General features: G+C 39.1%; 1 protein-coding gene across 1 annotated transcript; it reads right to left on the bottom strand.

Moving 5' to 3' along the window:
• Positions 1 to 1,792: 1,792 nt before the first annotated feature.
• On the bottom strand, positions 1,793 to 3,296 carry POR (C-CAP/cofactor C-like domain-containing protein). Its single transcript, XM_086779066.1, has one exon. It carries the CDS (start codon positions 3,200 to 3,202, stop codon positions 1,952 to 1,954), a length of 1,251 nt encoding a protein of 416 aa, XP_086635192.1. The 5' UTR covers positions 3,203 to 3,296; the 3' UTR covers positions 1,793 to 1,951.
• Positions 3,297 to 21,423: the final 18,127 nt, after the last annotated feature.

The following is a 21,423-nucleotide window of genomic DNA, read 5'->3' as shown; positions in this document are numbered from 1 at the left end:
CATGCAACCAATGCTTTCTTTCCCTACCAAGGAACATGCACCACGATGAGCATGAAGAGGAATGAATTCATGTTCTCATTGTACACATGCATGAAAAGAAAACCACAGAGAGAGAGAGAGAGAGAGAGAGAGAGAGAGAGAGAGAGAGAGAGAGAGAACCTATAATACAAAGTTGTCCTCCTCTCTATAGCGCTTGCTGATGACGAGGCGACAACTCAGAGAGAGAGATGGAGATGACCACTATGTGAGAGAGAGATGGAGAGAAACTGGACGTTCACAACCCACCATGTCTTTTTTTGAAATCTTTACTCATAATAACTGAAAGAATGATTCATTTTTTTTAAATTTTCGGTTTTAAAAGTCACCTCGATGTGCTATTCAACATGCTTGTTCGCAGCTTGTTAAGACCTTAGAACTAATAGTGTACCACCTTAAAGTGCTTCACCCTCTTAGTAGTGGTGAAGGTCAAATTAATTTGTACTTCTACGTGCTATTTAATGTGCTTATTCATAGCTTGTAAATACCTGCTTTTTAGCACTAATAGTGTACCACTTTAACATGTTTCCACCCCCCCTAGTAGCAACGTAGCTTGCTATCATTGAAGAAACCGTTCATCTCAACAAAGCATCAAGTGTTTTGATGTGGATTGGGATCATTTCACAAACAAAGGAATGGTCCCATTCCCTTGTACTTGAGGTTATATTTTTGGTTATTTCTGCTATACATAAGGACCATACCACCGACCTCTATATCTTTCCCCTTAAGCTTGTCGTTAAAACCATTGCTTACGTCATAGTTTCTTGACGATCATGTTGTAGCACACGCAACCTAGCCTCTTCTAACCTCTCAAGCTCAAAAAGACCATTCGTTACAATGTTACCATCAACCTTGCCCTAAAATGACAATTCTTAGACTTGGTACCAAGAATTCCCGGGTTGAATGGAGTGGTGTTGATCGCCACCTTGTAGGCGGTGTGATAAGCTCATAAGATTGCTGGCGGCTTTTCTTCCAGGTCGTTCCGTCCAGCCTCTATAATCTTGGTCAAGATAGTCATATAAGATCTTGTGGTGCTCCTCTTGGCCAGTTGCCTACGGGTTGTAGGGTGAAGACTGTATGACCATAAATTCAACCCTATCACTTCGTTGATGAAGTATTTTCCTCACTCACCACCTTGGGTGGACACCCAACCGAGGAGATTATGTTCTCATATAGAAACTCGGTTGTGGATCTTGTGCATCAGCCTTCTTGGTTGCACACGTTTCTACCCAATTCGTCCAATAGTCTTGGTTGTGATGATGTAACATGCCTAAGTTCCTCAAATCAATGTCCCATTTTTCAAAAGGTTCCAATGCTACCATGGGGTAGAGAGGCATTCTATCCTTAGTTTGAAGAATGGTAAATCATTGGTATTAGTCACATCCCCTCACAAATTTTGCTGCATTGCCAAATAACATTTGCCACCACAGGACCTTTTTCGCGGTGGTATCTCCTGCTCCAGCTACATAGATCTTTACAGACCAAAGTTGACGCTTTGCTCAAATGTTAGCCAATGGAAATGCTTGAACCCTTGAGAGGGGATTGATAATTCTGTGGCTCGCATATAAATCCTCTATATGAAGAGATAAGAGATACCTTACAGACTATCTAGAAATGATTCAGCCCCACAGCTAGCAAAATGAGAGGCAAGAAAGTGTCAATTTAAACTTATCAGCAAAAGTAAAAAGTTCCACAGCTTTTAAGGATAAAATGAAGAAAGTGACTGATCAGGTAGGCACACTGGCAGAGACCAAAAGAAAAAAAAAAACTTCTGACATGCCTGTTTCATTTAGAACACAGTATTGCGCTAATTAAGCAGCTCATTTTCATTGCACATATACAACGTAGAACCAATCTCAAAGGAAAGAAAACTACTGAAACACGAATAAGGTGACAATGTTGAGAAGCTTGGGGGTCAGTTTTCTCCTGCTAACATTGATGACCCAGCAACAAGAGGTGAACGATTGCCCTCGGGCAGAAGGCTCCAATTAGGAGAAGGGACTGCTCTTAACCATCTGAAATCATCCACATGCTCCCAAAGGCCTGTTTCCTTGTGGAGGCTTGCTGCCAATAAATCATCTTCTATGCCGTCATAAGAAAAGGCATATGGGGCAACCCTAACTTCACTGGTGTACTCCACGATCGGTCGACTCCGAACACGGAGGTACATGTCAGTCTTCTTGGTGTGATGTATTCTTATCTGATGAGATGCCAACATCAAGACACAGTCCTCAACTTCTTCGATGAGAGCTGAACCTGTCACAGGACCTGCATAAACTTGGCAATCTTTCAACTTATGCACATACAGAGCTCTACACATACCCCTTATGTAGACTCTGCAATTGACTAGGTTTTGAAGCATGATCTCTGCATCTTCTTGATCTTTAAAATCCCTAACAAGAACAGCGTCTTGAAGATTTTGGATCCTGCAGGGTAAATTTGTGGCACCACCTTCAAAGCATCCGGAAACTTGGCCCTTCTTGGCTTTCTCTTCCTCTACGCTAGCCTTGCTTTCTTCTGAATCCCTGACACCAGCGACATTAAGTTGAAGATCTTGGATTGAATGAGTGACCATACCTTCTTTGCAAGCAGCAACTTGTGCAGTTTCAGCTGTCTGAGAAACCCTTGCATTGCCTTCTTCTGATGCCTTTCTGTCTTTGCTTGCTTTGCTCCTAAAAGAAAACCTTTTCTTAGGAAGAAGTTCAGCATTTGCTGCGTCTAGCTTCTCTCTCAAGCTAGCGATGGTGGATTGTGATGCGCGGACCTCATAAGCGGGCAGAAAGTATGATTTTTCTGCAACATATTGTTCAAGCTCAGACAGTTTCATGGCCAGATGGTCCAGATCGCTCTTCGTGGAAGGCTTCTCGCCCTCTGACGAGACCCTAGAGGGCTTTCTGTCTTGAATGGAAGAAAGAGTCTGCTCCAACTTTCTGCAAGTCTCAGAGAAGTTCTCCAGGAAGCGATCTGTGGATTCGTTTGGATTACCTGTTGCTGCAGATCCCGCTCGGCGAGCTGCAGACTTCTGCAGGCGGGCATCTTCGTTGGCAGCGAGGCGATGGAGCATGGCCGCATGCTTCTGCTCCAGAGCAGGATCGGATAGTTCACCATTGCTCTCTTCTTGATGTTGTTGTTGCTCTTGCTTTCCTTCTGCTTCAACGCTCGCCATATCTGCTCAAAGAACCAGCGTTTGTCTTGTGCTCTGTGCATGTAAAAACAGGGTTGAGCTTTGCCAATTTTGATAAATGTCTTAAGATACATAGATCCATTTTATTGATCAATTATTAAAAAGTATAACATAGTTCCTTTGGGCTGCTCAAGGGCATGGAACTTCTTTGTGGCAAACATTTTTTGGGGCAGGCCTTTGAAGATGACCTGCTGTTGGTATTGCAGGCTAAAACTGACTATCTTGAATGTGCCAAAGCGCTCCTTGAAGCCTTCTCACTAGCTGCTGGTGTCACTTTACCACAACTGGTCCAAGACAACCTTCAAGGGAAATCGATTCCAAACCCTTTTGGGAATGTTGAAATTGTCAATTCTGGCCAGCTGATTAGGTACTTGGGGTACCCTATTGGGGTGGAATCTCTCCCCATCAACAATCTGCTTGGATTATAAAAAGAACTAGGAAAAAAATCAAGGGTTGGCACTTCTTTAAATGGCCTATGCACATGCGTCTCAAGGTGGTGCAGGCATTTCTTCAATCTCTCTACATTTATTTTTTGCCTTTGGTTAGATGGAAAAAATCCAATCAGAGGACTTTGGAGTAATGGCTGAAGAGGTTCTTCTGGTCTGGGGATGTTATGCAGCCTCCTGCTATGGCTTTAATCAGTTGGGACATTATCTATCTCCCTAAAAGTCATGGGGTCTGGGCATTCTCAACCTCTTCATGCATATATCCTCAAGAAGGCGGTTATGCTTAATCATTTCTGGCTGCAAAATGAGCCTTGGACCCACATATTGTATGACATTATCAAGCTAAAGATCAACAGGCACCCCATGCTCAGGGACATGTCAGTCGACCAAGTGCCATATCAGTGTTAAAGTTTGATGGTTTGACTGATGTTTTCTTAAAGTCTTGGGTTTTCATCTTATCGCAAATTCATGGCATGGGAGGAAACGTATTATGGGAAATTCCTTAGGAGATGAGCACCTTATCTGGACAAAGATGCATAAAGTAGGATATGAGGCTGTTATGGGGCAGGAGATGGACAACTCTGAGGGATGCTGGACTTCTCACTTTGGAATCCTAGAAACATTTGACTAGTTTATCCTATAGACATGGAAGACTCGTCATCACCGGTCTGCCTCTTGGCCTCAAGAGTCGGCGGGATGCCACGCAACAAGCTTTAGCCAATATTGATTGGCACTGCAATACCTATTCTTCAAATAGGTTTAGAGATTGGAGGGTATTTGGTGGTTGCCTACATAATTGAGTAACAAGAAAGTCTATTGTAAACTAGCAGCAGGCCGGGGCTCTCTCCGCATCAAAGTCAATAAAACATGGGGGTATTCCTTGAGTCCCAAAAGAAGTTTGCTGTTATTCTGAATTCTCTATGGGCTTTGCCAGTTCCTTTAGAGGACAGTTTATTTCTTTGGAAAGTCCTGGGGGCTGATTGCTTAATGAGACAAGTGAAAAAGCTAGGAAGAGGTCTATCTCGGATGGTCTGTGTTGTAGATGTCATTCATACATGGACCAAGTCGATAAAACATTATTTTTGGACGTGCCATCATAGTGCTTGCATATGGAGGGATATCAATAATAAAATCAAAAGGGCGCTAGGCTTTTCTACATCACTCAAAGATTGGGTTTTGGGTGATTTTCATGTTCTTGCTGAACCTGTGCAAAGATCTTTTTTGGTTCTAAGACTTGTGGTCCTCCGTGAAGTCTGGGACTTGCATAATCACATTTTGTTCAAAAGGGTTAATGGGAATTTCTGTTGGTCTACTGTTAAAGCAAGATTGTCAGTCAAGGTGGAAAGGATGGGTACTTTGAAACTTCTTCTTCATAATTGGGTAGTCATTTTGGTTAACCTCCTCAAACATATGTAATTGGTGGGGTTTTGTTGCTTTGTAATTGTCTGGTATATATTTTTTGGGTTTACCTCTGGGCTTTGATTTTGGGTTTATGCTTTTGTACAGTTTCCTATTTTTTTGGTAATATATAGATTTCGTTTTAAAAAGTATAACATAGTGTTTATTTATGTTTCTTGGAAGGTTTTGCTAAATTTATACACATGCCTCAATTTCGGTGGCTCCATCGTTTAAGATAGAAGTTGATATGATGTCCTTTAAGGATATCAAGCTTGTTAAATATAAGCTCATGTGATCTACTTCAAGGATGTCCACCTTTACATACTTATCTCACATTGTGTGTACAAACTTGGAGTAACTAGAGCTGTTATGTTTTTTTGTCATTATTGATGGTCGGTTGTGTCTCCTTTCTTAATTTGAAACAATTTCCAGCTTTAATCTTTTAAGTTTTGAGCAGGAGGAGTGTAAGCTTGGGCTTCTTATTCCTGAGTGTTTCCATATCAAGGGATCTTATAGGGTTTACCAAGTAATATGTAATATGGGACACACCAACACATTTTTTTAATATAAGAGATTTAATAAACACATTTTTAACATAAATTATAGATAGTATATTTACGTAAAGGGTGTTTTGAATCCATCATTTTAAAAAGGATATAAGCTTGTAAAGAATTAAGTGTTATTTCATGTGGCCAAGATTTGTAGGTAAAGGGTTCTCTGAATTTCCTTTGAATGCACTACATAAGGGATTTCACGATTTGACAAGGGAATTGGTTTTAGTTATTGTGATGCATGCCCATGAATTGATAAATGGAATCGCTTCATTTGCAAATGCTTGGATATATGTTTACACAGTTATATGCCTTGATAAATGGAATCGCTTCATTTGCAAATGCTTGTATATATGTTTACATAGTTATATTTATATGTGTCTCAAGACAAGTGGTAAAAATTGTGAAAATAGCACCATATATGAGCATTTAAATCATATTAAGTATTGTCAAAATTAAAGGATCATTTGAAAACAACTGTGTGTGGGTGTGTGTGAAGATTGATATAAACAAATGTATCAAACCATTGGGAAAACAATTACTATGAACTTGAAATATACAAAGTAGATATAGATCCCTTAAAGTGGATCAGGTGTATGCTTGTCGTGAACACATGGCATTTCAAGAATTATTATAGCTCACTTAAAAACCCATAACGTGAGTTGATTTTCTTAGCTCGTCTTCACAAGCAAACCGTCTAAGCAAAGATAATATGCTAGTACATTTTTTTGAGACTTAGGAGGCTTGCAACGCTCTTGACAGACATGGAAACACATATTGGATTCCATGACAAGACTAGGGGATGTTATGTTTAACTTGTTTACAAGAGCAGGCGATTTAGCAAGGGTATACAAACATGTTGGGATGTTATCCTTAACTTGTTTGTTGGAGCATGCGATTTGGCAAGGGTATGCAGACATCTTGGGAGAAATGTTAGTTGTGTTGAGCCCGATGTTAAAGTGGCTACACATGCCTTATTGTTGATCAGTTGTAAAAATCTTCTCTAATGGATAAAATATACCAACACTTCTGTGAACTATTTTATAGTTAAATGAGTGTAAGAGAGGGAGAGAGAGTGAGCCATCCAATTGTATGTATTTTTAGCACGATGTAGGTTTGTGGAAGGTTGTGATGCAAGAAACAAGAATGTAATATCTATGTAACAAGAGATATATAGACATATGAAGTTTGGAGGGGTGGAAAGGAATGCTGAGTGGTGAGACAGCATGGGAGAGAGAGAGAGGGAGAGAGAGAGAGAGGGGGAGAGAGAGAGAGAGAGGGATAAAGAGGAAGAGAGAGAGAGAGAGAGAGACTAAGGATGTACGGTGGTGGCAGGGGGAGAGAAAGGTACAAGGATAGATAGAGGGGGGGAGAGCTTAAGCAGAGAGAGATAGAGGGAGAGAGCCATAGGAAGAGAGAGAGAGAGAGAGAGAGAGAGAGAGAGAGAGAGAGAGAGAAGAGACGGAAGATGTACGGTGGTAGGGAGGAAGAGAGGGTGTGAGTTGTGTGTTGGAGAGAGAGAGAGAGAGAGAGAGAGAGAGAGAGAGAGAGAGAGAGAGGGGGCTGGGCTCTAGGCTAGGCGAAGGGTTGGGGAGGGGAGGTTGAGGGGGCTGAAATTATAGAGAGAGAACAAGGAGGGGAATGTTTAGACTAGTCCCTTGTGTTCCATTAATGGGTGGTTAAAATTTGTTAAATTTCTCATCTTAAATTGCCCATGTAAGAATTTTCTTTATGATACACTTAAGCCCACGAGGTCCAGTAGTGGGTATGCATTCATGACACCTCTTGATGTCAATGGAGCATACATTGAAAAGTTTCTTGGGGGGTAGATTAAGAATACTGACAGAGCAACCAAGGATGGAGCAAGGTCCTAGATCAAGTGAGAAAAATCAAGTGAGACAAAGTTTTTGTAAAAGAAAGAGCCGTATTCCACTAAGAAAAAACCATTTACAAGCACTCCTCAACCTTAGCTTTTGCTTAGCAAACCACAATGTCTCACTCTCTTGCTTCCAGTAGATGGAAACATAACACCTCTTCGCTATCATTGTAACTCATAAGACATGCAAACCCTTCTATGAAAATATTCTAAGAAAATATAGAAGCTACTAAGAATAAACATGCAAAAGCTCTAATAGTGACATGGGTATAGAGAAGCCTACTTGGTCCACACATGGCTCAAACATCATATGTATTACTTGAAGATGGCAAAGGCCAAGAGATCACATTATCTGATGTAATCTGATAATGTGATGCAATTAATCACAACAGTGAGCAAGGAATCCACCATCTTGGACTAGGGGATTCATTCAAGATATATGGAGTTGAGTCTACTAGTCATTATAATCCATAATTCAAAGGATTTCTTATAATAAATTCTAATTTACATCTTCTACAATACAATCTAATTTTCGTCTTCTATAACCAAATGGAATGGAATTTGATATCTCTACTTGTCTCTTATAATACATTATAATTTACATCTTCTACAACCAAATGGAATGGAGTTTGATATATCTACTTATATGTGTGAATATTGTTACCTTAGATCCACACTAACCATACAAGCAAGGAAGTATAATGCAATGAAGCATATACTTACATGCAAGATAAGCTCACTAAGTAAAGTAGAGTATATTGGGTATGTTTTTTTGGCGAGCATTTTTTAGTGAGTGCTTTTTGGTGTTTAGGCGAGTGGTACACTTCCTTCCCTCTATCAACTCTCTATGGTCTCGCACATTATGACTTATGGTGACAGTAGACAAGAGGAGTGGATGGATACAAGAGCACTATACACACTCATTTACAACTATCAATGCATATCAAGTTATAACTACCATTGCAACTCATTTACAAAGTCACCATATTATGATCTTAAACTTCCATTTTATATTCCTAGCAAACTTACAAGGCCACAGCATTACATGGCACACCTACGACATGACATGATCATTTGTACTTCTTTACAAAGATACCATATGAAAGAATTTTGAGCCTCAACTATTATCTTCGCCTTTTCCATCTACCCTAACTTGCAAATGAAGGTGGAAACTTCAACTCTTAGAGGATCCTCCTTTGCCTCTTCAATGATGTCGAAAGCTCTCCATATCCCAATGGCTGAAGTTGCTTTCACCTCTAGCATGTTCTTGTCTGCAAGGTCTACTGCTTGGCATGTTTTCAGCTTCTTGTAGAGCTCATTTACTTTAGACGTTGTTGTCCATGCCTCCAAAATGGCATTTAATCTAGGTTCCTTTTCTTTGAGTTGCATGAAAGATTGAAGAGCTTTACTTAAGATGGTTGCAAAAGTTGTAGTATTAGAGGGATTACTAGATAAAGCCATAACCATAGATTTCACAACAAGGACTCTATTGCAGTATGAAGATATAAGGGGAGAGTGGTATTGGATGTGTCTAGAAGAAGAGTGTCTAGAAGAAGATGTGTCTAGAAGAAGAGTGTCTAGAAGAACATGGCAATCTCTACTGTTTTTATAACTTCAAAAGAAATAAAAATTTACTTTTTCAAGCACTAAAATTCTTATTTTAAGCATAAGAAAAAATACTTTAATCACAATTGTTATTGTTTTGATGTCTCCATCATACGCTCTCTCTCTCTCTCTCTCTCTCTCTCTCTCTCTCTCTCTCTCTCTCTCTCTCTCTCTCTCTCTCTCGTGTTGTTGAGATCTCACTCCAATTGCATCATCTCTCTCAAAAATCTAAGCCATGAAAGAAGCAAAAAAACATGGCCATTGTCATAATATGAGTGAACAACAATAATGTCTAAAACCAATATATTTCAAACATTACAAGCTACTGAAATACATCAGTACAGACACCGGACTCCCCGGTGGAAGAAGGGAGGTGGTATGTGGTAGGGACCTCTACCAAATGGTGCAAGTGCGGGTAGAAAAAGTGGCCTTGCAAAATCAGGCTATGGTGCCCATGAGGGAACTGCAAATAAAGCTACGGGGGATGTATGTGGCAAGACATGTCGATATTGGGGCTCCATTGGAACACCATGTGGCCATGACGAAGCACTAGATTGTGTTGGGCTCATGGGGTACCAAGAGGACTGGAGGATATGGTGCCCCCATGTCCATTTGTTGATCTCGTCAACAATCTCACTGACCTAACCCTTGAAAAATTGGTTACCCAAATCATCGTGCACATTGCCAAGTGGTCATAGACATGAACTAAGGCACACCTCGATGTGTGAGAAGTGGTACATGGCTCCTACCAGTGAAGTTGCATCAGTGGAGGCTTGATTGATACGTAAATGGTGGCACAATGGTCATGAATTTGTGAGCAATGGACTCTTGGTTAAGCTGGTGGGAAGTGTGCATAGCACATTGGGGTTCAATCTCATGACAACAATAAGAGAGAAGTAATGATGGTCCAAATACCCCCAAAACAAACCTAACAGAAAGCCAAGCATGGAAGTTGGCTGGTAGGGGAAAGATATATACGCAATATTTCTCTTTATGATGCATGTACTACCGATATGGCAAATGAAATTTTGCAAAGCACAAAGTTGGTCTCTTGCACTTAAGGCAAGCACATAGGGGGATTCCAAAGCTTGGAGAAACTAAAAGAATGATGCTCTACAAGCCCTGCCCAAGTGGTCCGAATAGTTAATCAGGCAACTGAAGGAACACCCATGTACAGGGCGCCTACCCCTCTCACTGGTGACAAAGAGAGTGCAAGTCACGAGAGACCGTCAAGGTTGGTAATTGATATTGATGATGAGGCCACACATCGACTAGAGTACAATACACATGTAAGAGACCGCAAGTATTTGGGGAGGCCACATAAGATCAATTTCAAAGAACATGATACAAGCAGAACTCTAGAAAGAACTGCAGAAGGCACAGAGGGCAATGTCATTGATGAGCGCAAGGTGAATGAAGCAATGTGGGTATTCCAAAGGACATGCATTGGTAGAGCAAGGTCACATGCAGCGAAACGCCTCGTGGGGGGGTAAGAGGTGTGGGCAACACATGGTTAGATCTGCTATAAGGGTGTGCCTGCACCTTCCTTTGAAGGCTATTCGCAAGCACCCTAATGGTCTCATTAGACAATGGATGTGGTTCTCCCCTGACCATATAGTGGACAACAATATAGACATAAAGCCCAGTCCACCACCCAAGATATAGCCAATTGCTATAGGAACGAACCTCACAAACGAGGAGGTATATTCATTGTGGGAAGGTGGATACTAGGTGGAGTGCAAGAATGCAGAAGGTGTTGTGCCCACCCCATCGCGTAGCAGAGGGGCTTCAAGGTTCTTTACAACTATAACTTCAAAAGATCTACCATATGGGTCCACTACTAATATAGAGGCTAGTGGGTCAAGTATGCGAAATGGTATGAGTCAAGTACCGCTTGTCAATATCAGAGGAAGCAACTAAGAAAATAAAGGCCGCTTTGAAAATGAAAGCTATGGTGGTAGAAGAAGTGCAGAGAGTGGAGCACAAGTATGAAATTTTCAAGATCAAATCACACAGGGATGATGCACACGTGGGAAAATATGATGTGCATGTGAAAGATAACCGTCTTGTACATGCCTAGATTTTGTAGATAGAGACGCCAAAGAAGAAGCCATACCTTGTATGCAAGCACTTCTACTTCATTTATTTACGTGTGCTAGGCTGAAGCCAGAGCGAGAATATGTTCATCCACCAACCTATCCTATCTGACCTTGAGCTTTACAATGCCTTATCTCGTAGGAAAACATACCCTAATTTAGACATTTGAATGCAAGGATAATCAGTTGAGCTTAACCTTTGTGGATGTCACCTCATTGTAGAGGATTCTATTATGCAATGTCTATCTCCTTCAAATACGTACTCGCTCTTTCCCAAACAAGTTCAAAATATGCATTTTTTATTGTGGTGCCGAAATTCGAGGAAAGAAACCTTTATAAAGAACATTGAAAAAAACAAATATAGTTTTTTATTTTGAGTGTTGAACCTCTCCCACTGCCATAAATATAGAGGCAAGCTCTAAAGCAATTTGTTATACACCATTGCCACCAAGCCTTGTTAGAAGAGTAAAACAACCTAGACCCTCCTTCTTTTTGTTTGTGATGGCCTCATCAAATGATAGCATTGAAGTTGTTGCTATGCATATCGAGAGGGAGGCCACCGATGTGGAGATCAAGCAAAAGACCATAGATGGTGCACAAGCATGGAAAGGTCTCAATCCTTTCCACTTCTTGGAAATGATAAAAAAATTTCTCAAGTTAAGGACAAAGTGGTGGGCTTAATTGCAATTTGGCGAGTTCATGGTTTTATTGATGAATTGTCTTGCTAGAGGAAGTATGGAAGGGTACGAACATCATTCGCTTACTTTGTGCCTACACCCCGGAGAACAAGCAAGGCCCATAGTAGTAAAGATGTTAGTTTTTGCATTTCTGTATTTGGAAGGTGTACGTGAATGAACTTGGTTTTATTTTCAGTTTGAACCAATAACCCCATGTAGAGGATGTAATGTTGGCTTTCACATTTCTGTATTTGGAAGGTGTACGTGAATGAACTTGGTCTTATTTTTAGTTTGAACCAATAACCCCAATGTAGAGGATGTGATATTCACATGTGTTTATGTATTCACTCCCGCCGAAGTAATTATGTCCTATTGCTCTCTCTAACTTGCTTCGCCCCCCTCTCTCTTCATGGAGGGGGGGCTTGGAATTTTTGTAATTGGAAGATGTACGTTAAAAAACTAGGTTTTATTCTCAGTTCAAACCAATAACCGCAATCGTAGGCCCTCTCTGTCTTGGGGGAGGGGGCATCTTTTTGGAATCCGCTCGCCAGATGTAGAGGATGTGATGTTGACATGTGTTTATGTGTTCACTCCCGCCGAAGTAATTATGTCATGTTGCTCTCTCTAACTTGCTTCACCCCTCTCTCTTCGTGGAGGGGGGGCTTGGAATTTTTGTAATTGGAAGATGTACATTAAAAAACTAGGTTTTATTCTCAGTTCAAACCAATAACCGCAATTGTAGGCTCTCTCTATCTTGGGGGAGGGGGGCATCTTTTTGGAATCCGCTCTCACCAGATTCCCAGAAAGTGCTTGCTCAAAAATGCTCGCTAAAAAAGACTCCCGAGTATATTCACTTGGGTACACTCTAAAGGAACAAATCCTAGATGGTAGCCATAAGCTATTTAGCAAATCCTAGATGTTAGAGCCACAAGCTATTTAGAAAATCCTAGAACTCGTACCCTACATTTGCTAGTGATTGTAGGAAGGTGGACCCCTTTACCCAATTCAAATAGCAATAGTAGTCGATTACTATTAGCCTAGATCAAGTTCAACAACACCAACATGCTAATCGGGGGTACTCTTGGGGTTGAAATTAGGTGTAAATATCAAGAATTCACACACAAAGTGTGTGTGTGTGTGTGTGTGTGTGTGTGTGTGTGTGTGAGAGAGAGAGAGAGAGAGAGAGAGAGAGAGAGGTGAGTGATATAAATTAAAAAGGCCTTAATTTTGTGGGCTTGTTATTGAGGCTAGATGTTGAATGTGGCTTTGCTATTGAGGTTAGATATTGTGTGGCTTTGCTATTGAGGTTAGATATTGAATGTGTCTTAGTAGTTTGTGAAACCTGTTATAATAACAAGCGGTTTACTAGGGCTCTATTCCTAGATAAATGAGTGGAGTGCTTATAATTAAGGATCTCCAAATGGTTGACCCCTTGGAGAGATCATGTGAGCCACCGTAGACATCTAAATAAAATGGGTGGGTTCCAATTGTTGGCATACTTAGGTCTTGACAATGTGCTATGGATTGGTTTAGTGATGGTGTGTCTAACCTTTAAGTGGAGCTATGATTTGGTGTTGAGCTAGCTAGCTACCCTAGATGACTTGAACATGAGGATTGCATACAAGATGAAAAGGCCAAGCTAAGAGCAATAGTGCGTGAGATTTCTTGTCGAGATAGGTGCACTTTATACTGTCTCTTTATTATGATCATGTTTTCTTGGCATGCTTTGATTTGAATCTTTAGTGTGAATTTTTAAATTTTTGAATATCGACTTAGTCTAGTGGATTTCTTAAGGATTGCTTTGCTTCATTTGGATATACATCTTGTATGGATCCATAGTCATTACTTCTGAGGGATTGATTTACTTCATTTGTGGATATATATCTTGTGTGGAGCCACAGCCTTTAATTGGAACTTACAAAATTACCATGGTTGTGGTCCATTAGAGTCATAGATATTCTCATATTACTTGATTCATTGAGCCCTATGCTTTTGATATATTCTTGAGCTAGTGAAAATATTGGCTACCTACAATTTCACATTAGTTAATTATGCTGCAAAAATATTGTGGCACCATGGACCACCAACACATGTGATGATGGTACCGATGGATGTAATATATTGGCTACCTATAATTTCACATAAGTTTGCTAATTATGATGCAAAATATTGTGGCACCATGGACCACCCAACACATGTGATGATGGTACCAATGGATGTAAAATTTTAATAGCATAGTTGCCCATGACATTTATCAATGGAAATCTTGGAGGAGCTTGGAGGAGTTCCTTAGAGGTTCTGGCTCTAAGTAGTGGTGAGCCTTGAACTCCTATAACCCTTGTCATGTTGCATGGGTATACACTCCCTTTATAAGTGTGGGGGTGGGGATGATGGCATTCATGCTTTTTGTGACATGTTGTGTAACATAATGGTTTTACTTATGAATTTCTAATCCATTTGAGACCCTCTTATAGGGTCTCAAAGGGAAGGTTGAGAAGGAGGAACCTTAATTATAGAAATGGCCAACAAACCCCAACATAGATACCCCTTGTGTGGCTACCTTAAAGTAGCCAACACAGCCACCTCCTTGTGGCTACCCCCTTGTCATCTAGATCATAACCACCTCCTAGACTATGGAGCATCCAAAGCCCCCAACTCAACCCCACATCTTCCCTCTCATTGCCACCCACCTCCTCTAGTCCACTAGGCCACCTTGACAAGCAAATTCCCAAAACCTCTTTGCTTTTACCACCCATTTGACTATCCATGAGCATAGTAGCCCATTTGCATATGGGTGCCACCTACGCCTTAATGAAAGCCATGCCATAATGTGACACATGATGATACAATATATAAAAACATCATACATGTAACTCAATGCTAACACATGTATCGCAATCTCTTATTACATTTATACAAGGCTTTGATATGTGGTCTGAGGCTTTTCTTGTACAATGTATATGATGTACAACACACCCAAGTTCACTAACATCACCAGCAACACATGATCTAGCTTGGGTGTGTTTGTGGATGATTCCTCCTTAGCTTGAGTCTCAGTGTGTGAACACAACTCTATATTCAAACAGATGCAAATAATTGTAGCATGTTGTGTTGGAAACAGTCATACGAGCATGCACATGATAACCATCATGGTAGTAAAGGTCATGTTCAACTAAAAGTCCTCCAATGGAACACTCATATAGAGGGTGTCTCCATATGCCTTTTAGAACTCTTTATCAACCAACATATATAATATGCAAGCAAGTTATCTTTTGAGCCCAATATTGATTTATCCATTGATATATCTACATGAGGTCACTCAAAGGGATTTATCCTCTTGCTCCACCAGTGTTAACACCTTTGGTTTAAGCCTTGTGCTCATTCTAAGGTGTTGATCTTAAGGGTTTGCAACATAAAAACTTTCATTAGGTGTAATGAAGCAATTATTTATGCACATGTAGTGGGACATGTGTGTACTTCATGCCAATGAGTGTAAATGCGTAGGCCCTTACACACATGGTTGGTGTTTTATGAGCGTGTTTTCACATTTTTTTTGATGTTTTAAGGAGTGTTCACACATTTGAGGGTTCTTTGTCACATTCGTGTGTGAACAAGGTCTATAAAATCCAAAAAGTGTGCGAAACAAACCCTTAATGCGCTATGCATGTAACAAGGCCAAATAATGTGTAAACGCATGTGACACACCTCGCAACCCTAAGTAAACCCAAATGGTCCGTTCCACACATGAACGTCCAATAGCAAAATACACTTGGAGTCGAATGTACATTTACATACAAATCATGCCCTCCTCGAACATAAATGACCAAGTGAAAGTGTGTGGAAGAAGATGTGGCCAAAGGTGGTGTGGGTGGGATAATAAATACACTTTGGGTATTTACATATTGGGATCTTTGGGGGGGAAAGTGTAAATGGGAGCACAGTGTGAATGGCCAAAAGTTAGGGCTAAAAGAGAGAGAATATGAACGGGTGGAAAAGGATCTATAATCCAAGCATTTTCCTTTCTTTTTGTTTCCTCCTTCAACTAGTTCTTCTCTTTCATTTGAAAAAAATATTTCTTTCCTCAAGCGCTAACTAAGCCTATAGGGTAGTGAGCTGAGCTTCTCTATATATCTAACCGGGCTAATGCCCCCCTCCACATGGTGGATTTTTTAGTCATCTCCCTCTTTTCTAGACTAGACTAGCCTTTACACATCCTCCGTCCCTCTTTTCCCCTCATTAAATGAGAGACCTTGGGCTCTCACCACTTGCCATGTGTCAAAAGCTTCTATTTCAAATTTTGAACTCCATGCTAGCTCATTTTGAGAGAGAGAGAGAGAGAGAGAGAGAGAGAGAGAGAGAGAGAGAGAGAGAGAGAGAGAGAGAGAGAGCCGTTTGGTTTCTCTTATGTTAGAAGAGTAGGTGTGGAGAAGCAGATTCTAAGATTAGGTTTAAGCTTAGCGAACATCTCTGACCCTGGCTCGAAAAACAAGAACACCATAGTATTGCATATTTTGTGTCAAACTTTGTAATATTTCTTGATTTCTTGGAGTTTCAATAATTATCTCTTTAAAAAACATAATTCTTACAAGAAATGATCAAGATTAAGAAAGTTTCAATCAAGAATCATTTATTGTTGCTTCAAGATTTGATTTATGTACTATCTTTGCATTTCTTTATAAATCTGCACCAAGAAACTTATAAACAGTACTTTGGACAACAACTTTGCATAGATCTGCTACACAACATTGAACTGTACCACTCTGCACAATGTATTTTGTAAACATAACTACACTCTCTGCATTATAATCTACTCAATAATTACCAAAATTGTAAATTGCACTGAAATGTATAAAGAATCTTTAACTTGTACCAATTCTTGATAAGAACTGCACCAAAATTTGCACGGCGGCCTTTAATATCCTCCAAAACTGTCAAGATTCCCCAAAACTAGGCAAATATAGAAGGATACTAAGGTTTATGAAGATTTGATGAAAAGAAGTTCTAATCAAGGAGATTTAGCAAGAAAAGTCCAAGAAGAGCACTCTGAAAACTTTAATTCAAAAATCAAGAACCTCTCAAATCTATGTAAGAATTAGTGTTTGTGAAATTTGTGATTAGCATATATCTAAAAATGATTATCACTAATCTCATTTCTAATCCACTCAAAATAAAGTCAACTAAACATCTAAAAACTGTATAAAAGTACTAATCTAAAAATAGATTGAGTATTAATCACTTCTTAATCAAAACTTTAAGCAAAGAGCTCTGATACTAATGTAATGAAGGGGACCTAGGGGTTTACACTCATTAGCCTCGAGTACACACATGTCACACTCATCCTAGGGAGTAGCCCAAACATGAAAAGAATGCCATGAATCAGTCATGAAATCTTGGGCATAATTTCCAAGAAGACAAGATGTCTATATAAAGATAACGTGATAAAGGTACAATAGCCTAGACCAAGGTCACTTATATAGTGCTTGGGCAAAAGAAATATGATTCGTGATACAAAATGATAGCTCGTGAGATAAACGAAAGTAAAACCATGATGATAATGCATGAGCATCTCTCCTAAGATTAGGATCTAAGATCATAACATAGTGATGTCGATGATGATGAGTGTCGATCAAATGATGGGTAAAAATAGTATAACTACTCATTGGATTTGTTTACATGCCTTGAGCATTTATGAGAGATTATTCACACACGCAACCATTTCAATTGGTATTATTCACGCACATTGGTAATTTATTTGGGGATTGTACACACACTTAGTGTTTTATGACCATGTTTTTACATTTTTTATGTTTTGAGGAGTGTTTGCACATTTGAGGGTTCTTTCTGGAGATTGTTCACACATAGTTATGGATTTTTCCTACAATTTTTACCCCTCATTTGATCAACAATCTACGCCCCATCATGGTCATCGACATGGCAATGTTACCATCTTAGATCTTGATCTTAGGAGGGATGCTCATGCATTATCTTCATGGCTTTACACTTGTTATCATGAGCTACCATTTCGTATCACAGATCATATTTCTTTTGCCACATTCATATATACTTTTGGCACTTCAAGGTCTAGGCCTTCATATCCTCATTTTTCGACTTCATACTATGATGAGGCAGCTTATATCATGCCACGGGTGGTTTTTTTGAGCTCGAGGGATTAATGCTGCCTAGTCACTCAAGATATTTATTTAGGAGGTGGATGTTTGTGCTAGATGGTCTGCACATACGGATTTCATTGTGTCATTACTTGACTTCCTTTACAACGAACGATTCGATATTGTTTGCATGGGATGATTCTTACTTTGGGGTCTTACATGAGTGTCCTACACTCTTGAGCCATTTATAAACACACACTTATGATGATATTGGTACACATGCACAGGATGATACACATGCACATGATCATAGTGGTATACATGCACATGATCATAGTGATATACGTGCACATGATGCTATTTCCACATATGTACATGATGATGATAGTGATATGTGTGAGTTGGATCATATGGGGATGAACTCGAGAGTAGTGCACATCGAGCATTGATACTTTTTCGCTGCCCATCTGTTACAAGACCATGGTACATGGAGATTAGAATATTTCACAAATTGAATAATAGAAGAAATAAATGATCATCATCATAGCATAAAACAAAAACATAAAAATCAAAGAACACAAGACTGGGTGCAATCTCCCCCCCAACGTGTGTGGCTCCACTCCCATACGTGGTATTTAAATCATATTAATAAATTTAGCCCTTGGAGCCCAACATATGTACAATGGGACAAACCATACAAAATCAAATATTTAGCACATATGTGCTCAGCTAGATAATCTCGTCTAATGTCCACCTTGGTTGTCCCGAACTCATGATCTATATTCAACATAGTCCACAATGTTAGATCACAATTACTTTGGAATAACTCACAAAAATAATCCTAACAAATGGAAATCATTCACTACCATGCATCACACATAATTAATTGGATTCACTCCTATGATAAAATATTTTGAAAAATCTCACTCCCATGATAGTCCTCTTGTTTGAGAAAGACAACTGTCCTCGGTTGTAACTATCAGCACACACAAGTGATCAAACACATTAATCGTTCCGACATTAGATTCACTCACAATGTCATTATGTATTTAAGTGGATTCACTCTCACATAACCTTTACATGCACACGTGTCTTGAGTTGCTCAGAGTCACTCACAATCAAACTCGTACATTGGATTCACTCACAATGTTTTCATACACGTCACACGTATTCACAAAGTATACCACACGTTTCACACTCACAACTAGTTGGATTCACTCACAACCAACTAGGGTCACCCTCATTAAGAATTAATTCAAAAGAGTTGATTGGATTCACTCACAATCAAACTCACACATTTCTTACATGCGTCACACGTCACAGTTGGTTGGATTCACTCACAATCAAACTCACACATTTCTTACATGCGTCACACATGTCACAATTGGTTGGATTCACTCAAAACCAAATTAATCACACTTGGGTCACCCAAGATATTCTTTTTACTTATTGGATCACCCAATAATAAATTAATTACCATAACATTCTCTCTTGTTTGGGTTACAACTGACCTCAATTGCATATTTTAGCAAGTAAAGAGAGTTAGAATATAATATCCGTCTCACAAATAGAATCCCTCTCAATACTAGTTTAATATAATATCCATCTCACAGATAAATATCACTTAGATTATCCATCTCGAACATCAAAAGAGTATCCTTTACATACACTAACATGAGTATCTTTCACAGACATCAACACAAGTATCTTTCACAGACACGTGGTTATCCTTATTTGAAATAGAAAAGAGAATAATTTGAAGAAAGTGTATTAAATGAGGTGTTAAATTTTAAAGGTTGAATGTGAAATAACAATAAGTTACATACATTCTTCGGTGATCAGTTGAAAAACATGTGCATGTTAGTTCACTTAAGTCCCGATAGTGAATGGTCTAATATGTATTTTCTTCCGCGTATAGAAAGTACATATCAATCATTGAACTATCTTGACCATTATATTTAAATTTAACTATAGTTTTTTTATATAATAATAAAATAATAAAATTAAACAATGCATAAGTATGAGTTTTAGGCTTACCTCTTTAGTGATAGAAATCATGATTGTGAGTACCCTCTTGTTTAGTTTGGTTGTCTTTGTCTTCATCTTCAATAACGTTCATGATCGCAACTCGATTCTTTCTCTTTTCTTGGCACTCATATGCATAATGTCCTTCTTTGTCGCACATGTAGAATGTAATCACACGAGGTTTTTGATCCCCATTGTTTATCTTTTTTTGCAGCTTCAATTTTCTTTCCATTCACTTGTGGACCATTGTGCTTCTCTGTTTTATCTTTGTGTTGAAGCTTCTCAAAATGTGTAGATCGAGAAGACTGAGGAATATGAGAATCTGTCATTGTAATATCCCTCGGAATTCCATTTTTCTTCTCGCAGTATGTTGTTAGAGAGATGGCATTGCCAAGAGAACGAGGATGAAACATGTTCACTTCTCCTCTAATAACTGGCTTGAGACCTCCTATGGACTTTCTCCTTTGTTCTTTTTCACGCACTTTATAGCTTGAAGTTGCAATAAAGTTTGCCAAAATCTGTCAATATAGGCTAATATGTTCTCTTTTCGAGCTGTCTAAAAGTATCCCATCGCTGTCTGGCTTTTTCTTATATGACGGAGGTAAGAAATCCTTCTTGATCAGCTTCTGGAATTTTTTCCAGGACTTTGGTTTGCGTTTTCCCTATTTAATAACATTCCACCAAAGAGCTACACTACCTACCAAATGATTAGTAGCACATTTAACCTTATCCTTCTTAGAAAATTTCTCTCCAGCAAAATAATCATCCTTTTTGGCATCATAATCATGAAAAGTAAAAGCCTTTGTGCTGATCTTGTGTCCCTTCTGAGATTCTTGAGCCTTGAGAGTAGCTCGTACAGTCCTTTGGATAGGGTTCTCCTCAGAATCCAAGAATCAAATTCGAAATATGCACGCCTTTGCTTTTTGCACAAGTAAATTTTCGCTCAAAATCTTCCCTTTGCCTCTTCTCACTCAACAACTTAGCTTGAAGTGCATTTACTTGATCATGGATAGTAGGTGGTTGTGGATCGATTGCCATTGTAGAAAAAGCTAATAAAATAATATAAAATATAAAAATAAAATAGAAAAGGTAGCAAACTTATCTGACTCTTGTGTATTTCGAAAGAAGGCTTGTTGAAGTGCTCGAAGTCGATGGCATCCAATAAAAATAATAATTCAATTATCGCCTTGATGTCGATAATAAACCCAAATAATAAATCGTTGAAGAAATCTTTCAATGACTAGAAAATTTGTTGAAGAAGAGATCCCCTTGTCCACTTGCTTTTGCTTTTAAAAAACTCCCTTTCTTTCTTTGATTTATGAAGGTAAGAGGGCTTTAGGATTGTATGAATATAAGCTTCTTTTTTAAATAAATAAATAAATAAATAAAAATGCTTATGAAAGGTAAAACATAGCCAAAAGA

The sequence above is a fragment of the Cibotium barometz genome, chromosome 40 (genome assembly GCF_041138505.1).
Source record: "Cibotium barometz isolate CiBa-2024 chromosome 40, ASM4113850v1, whole genome shotgun sequence".
Classification (NCBI taxonomy): domain Eukaryota; kingdom Viridiplantae; phylum Streptophyta; class Polypodiopsida; order Cyatheales; family Cibotiaceae; genus Cibotium; species Cibotium barometz.
Note: the sequence above shows the minus strand (reverse complement) of the source record. Positions and strands in the feature narration are given on the sequence as shown.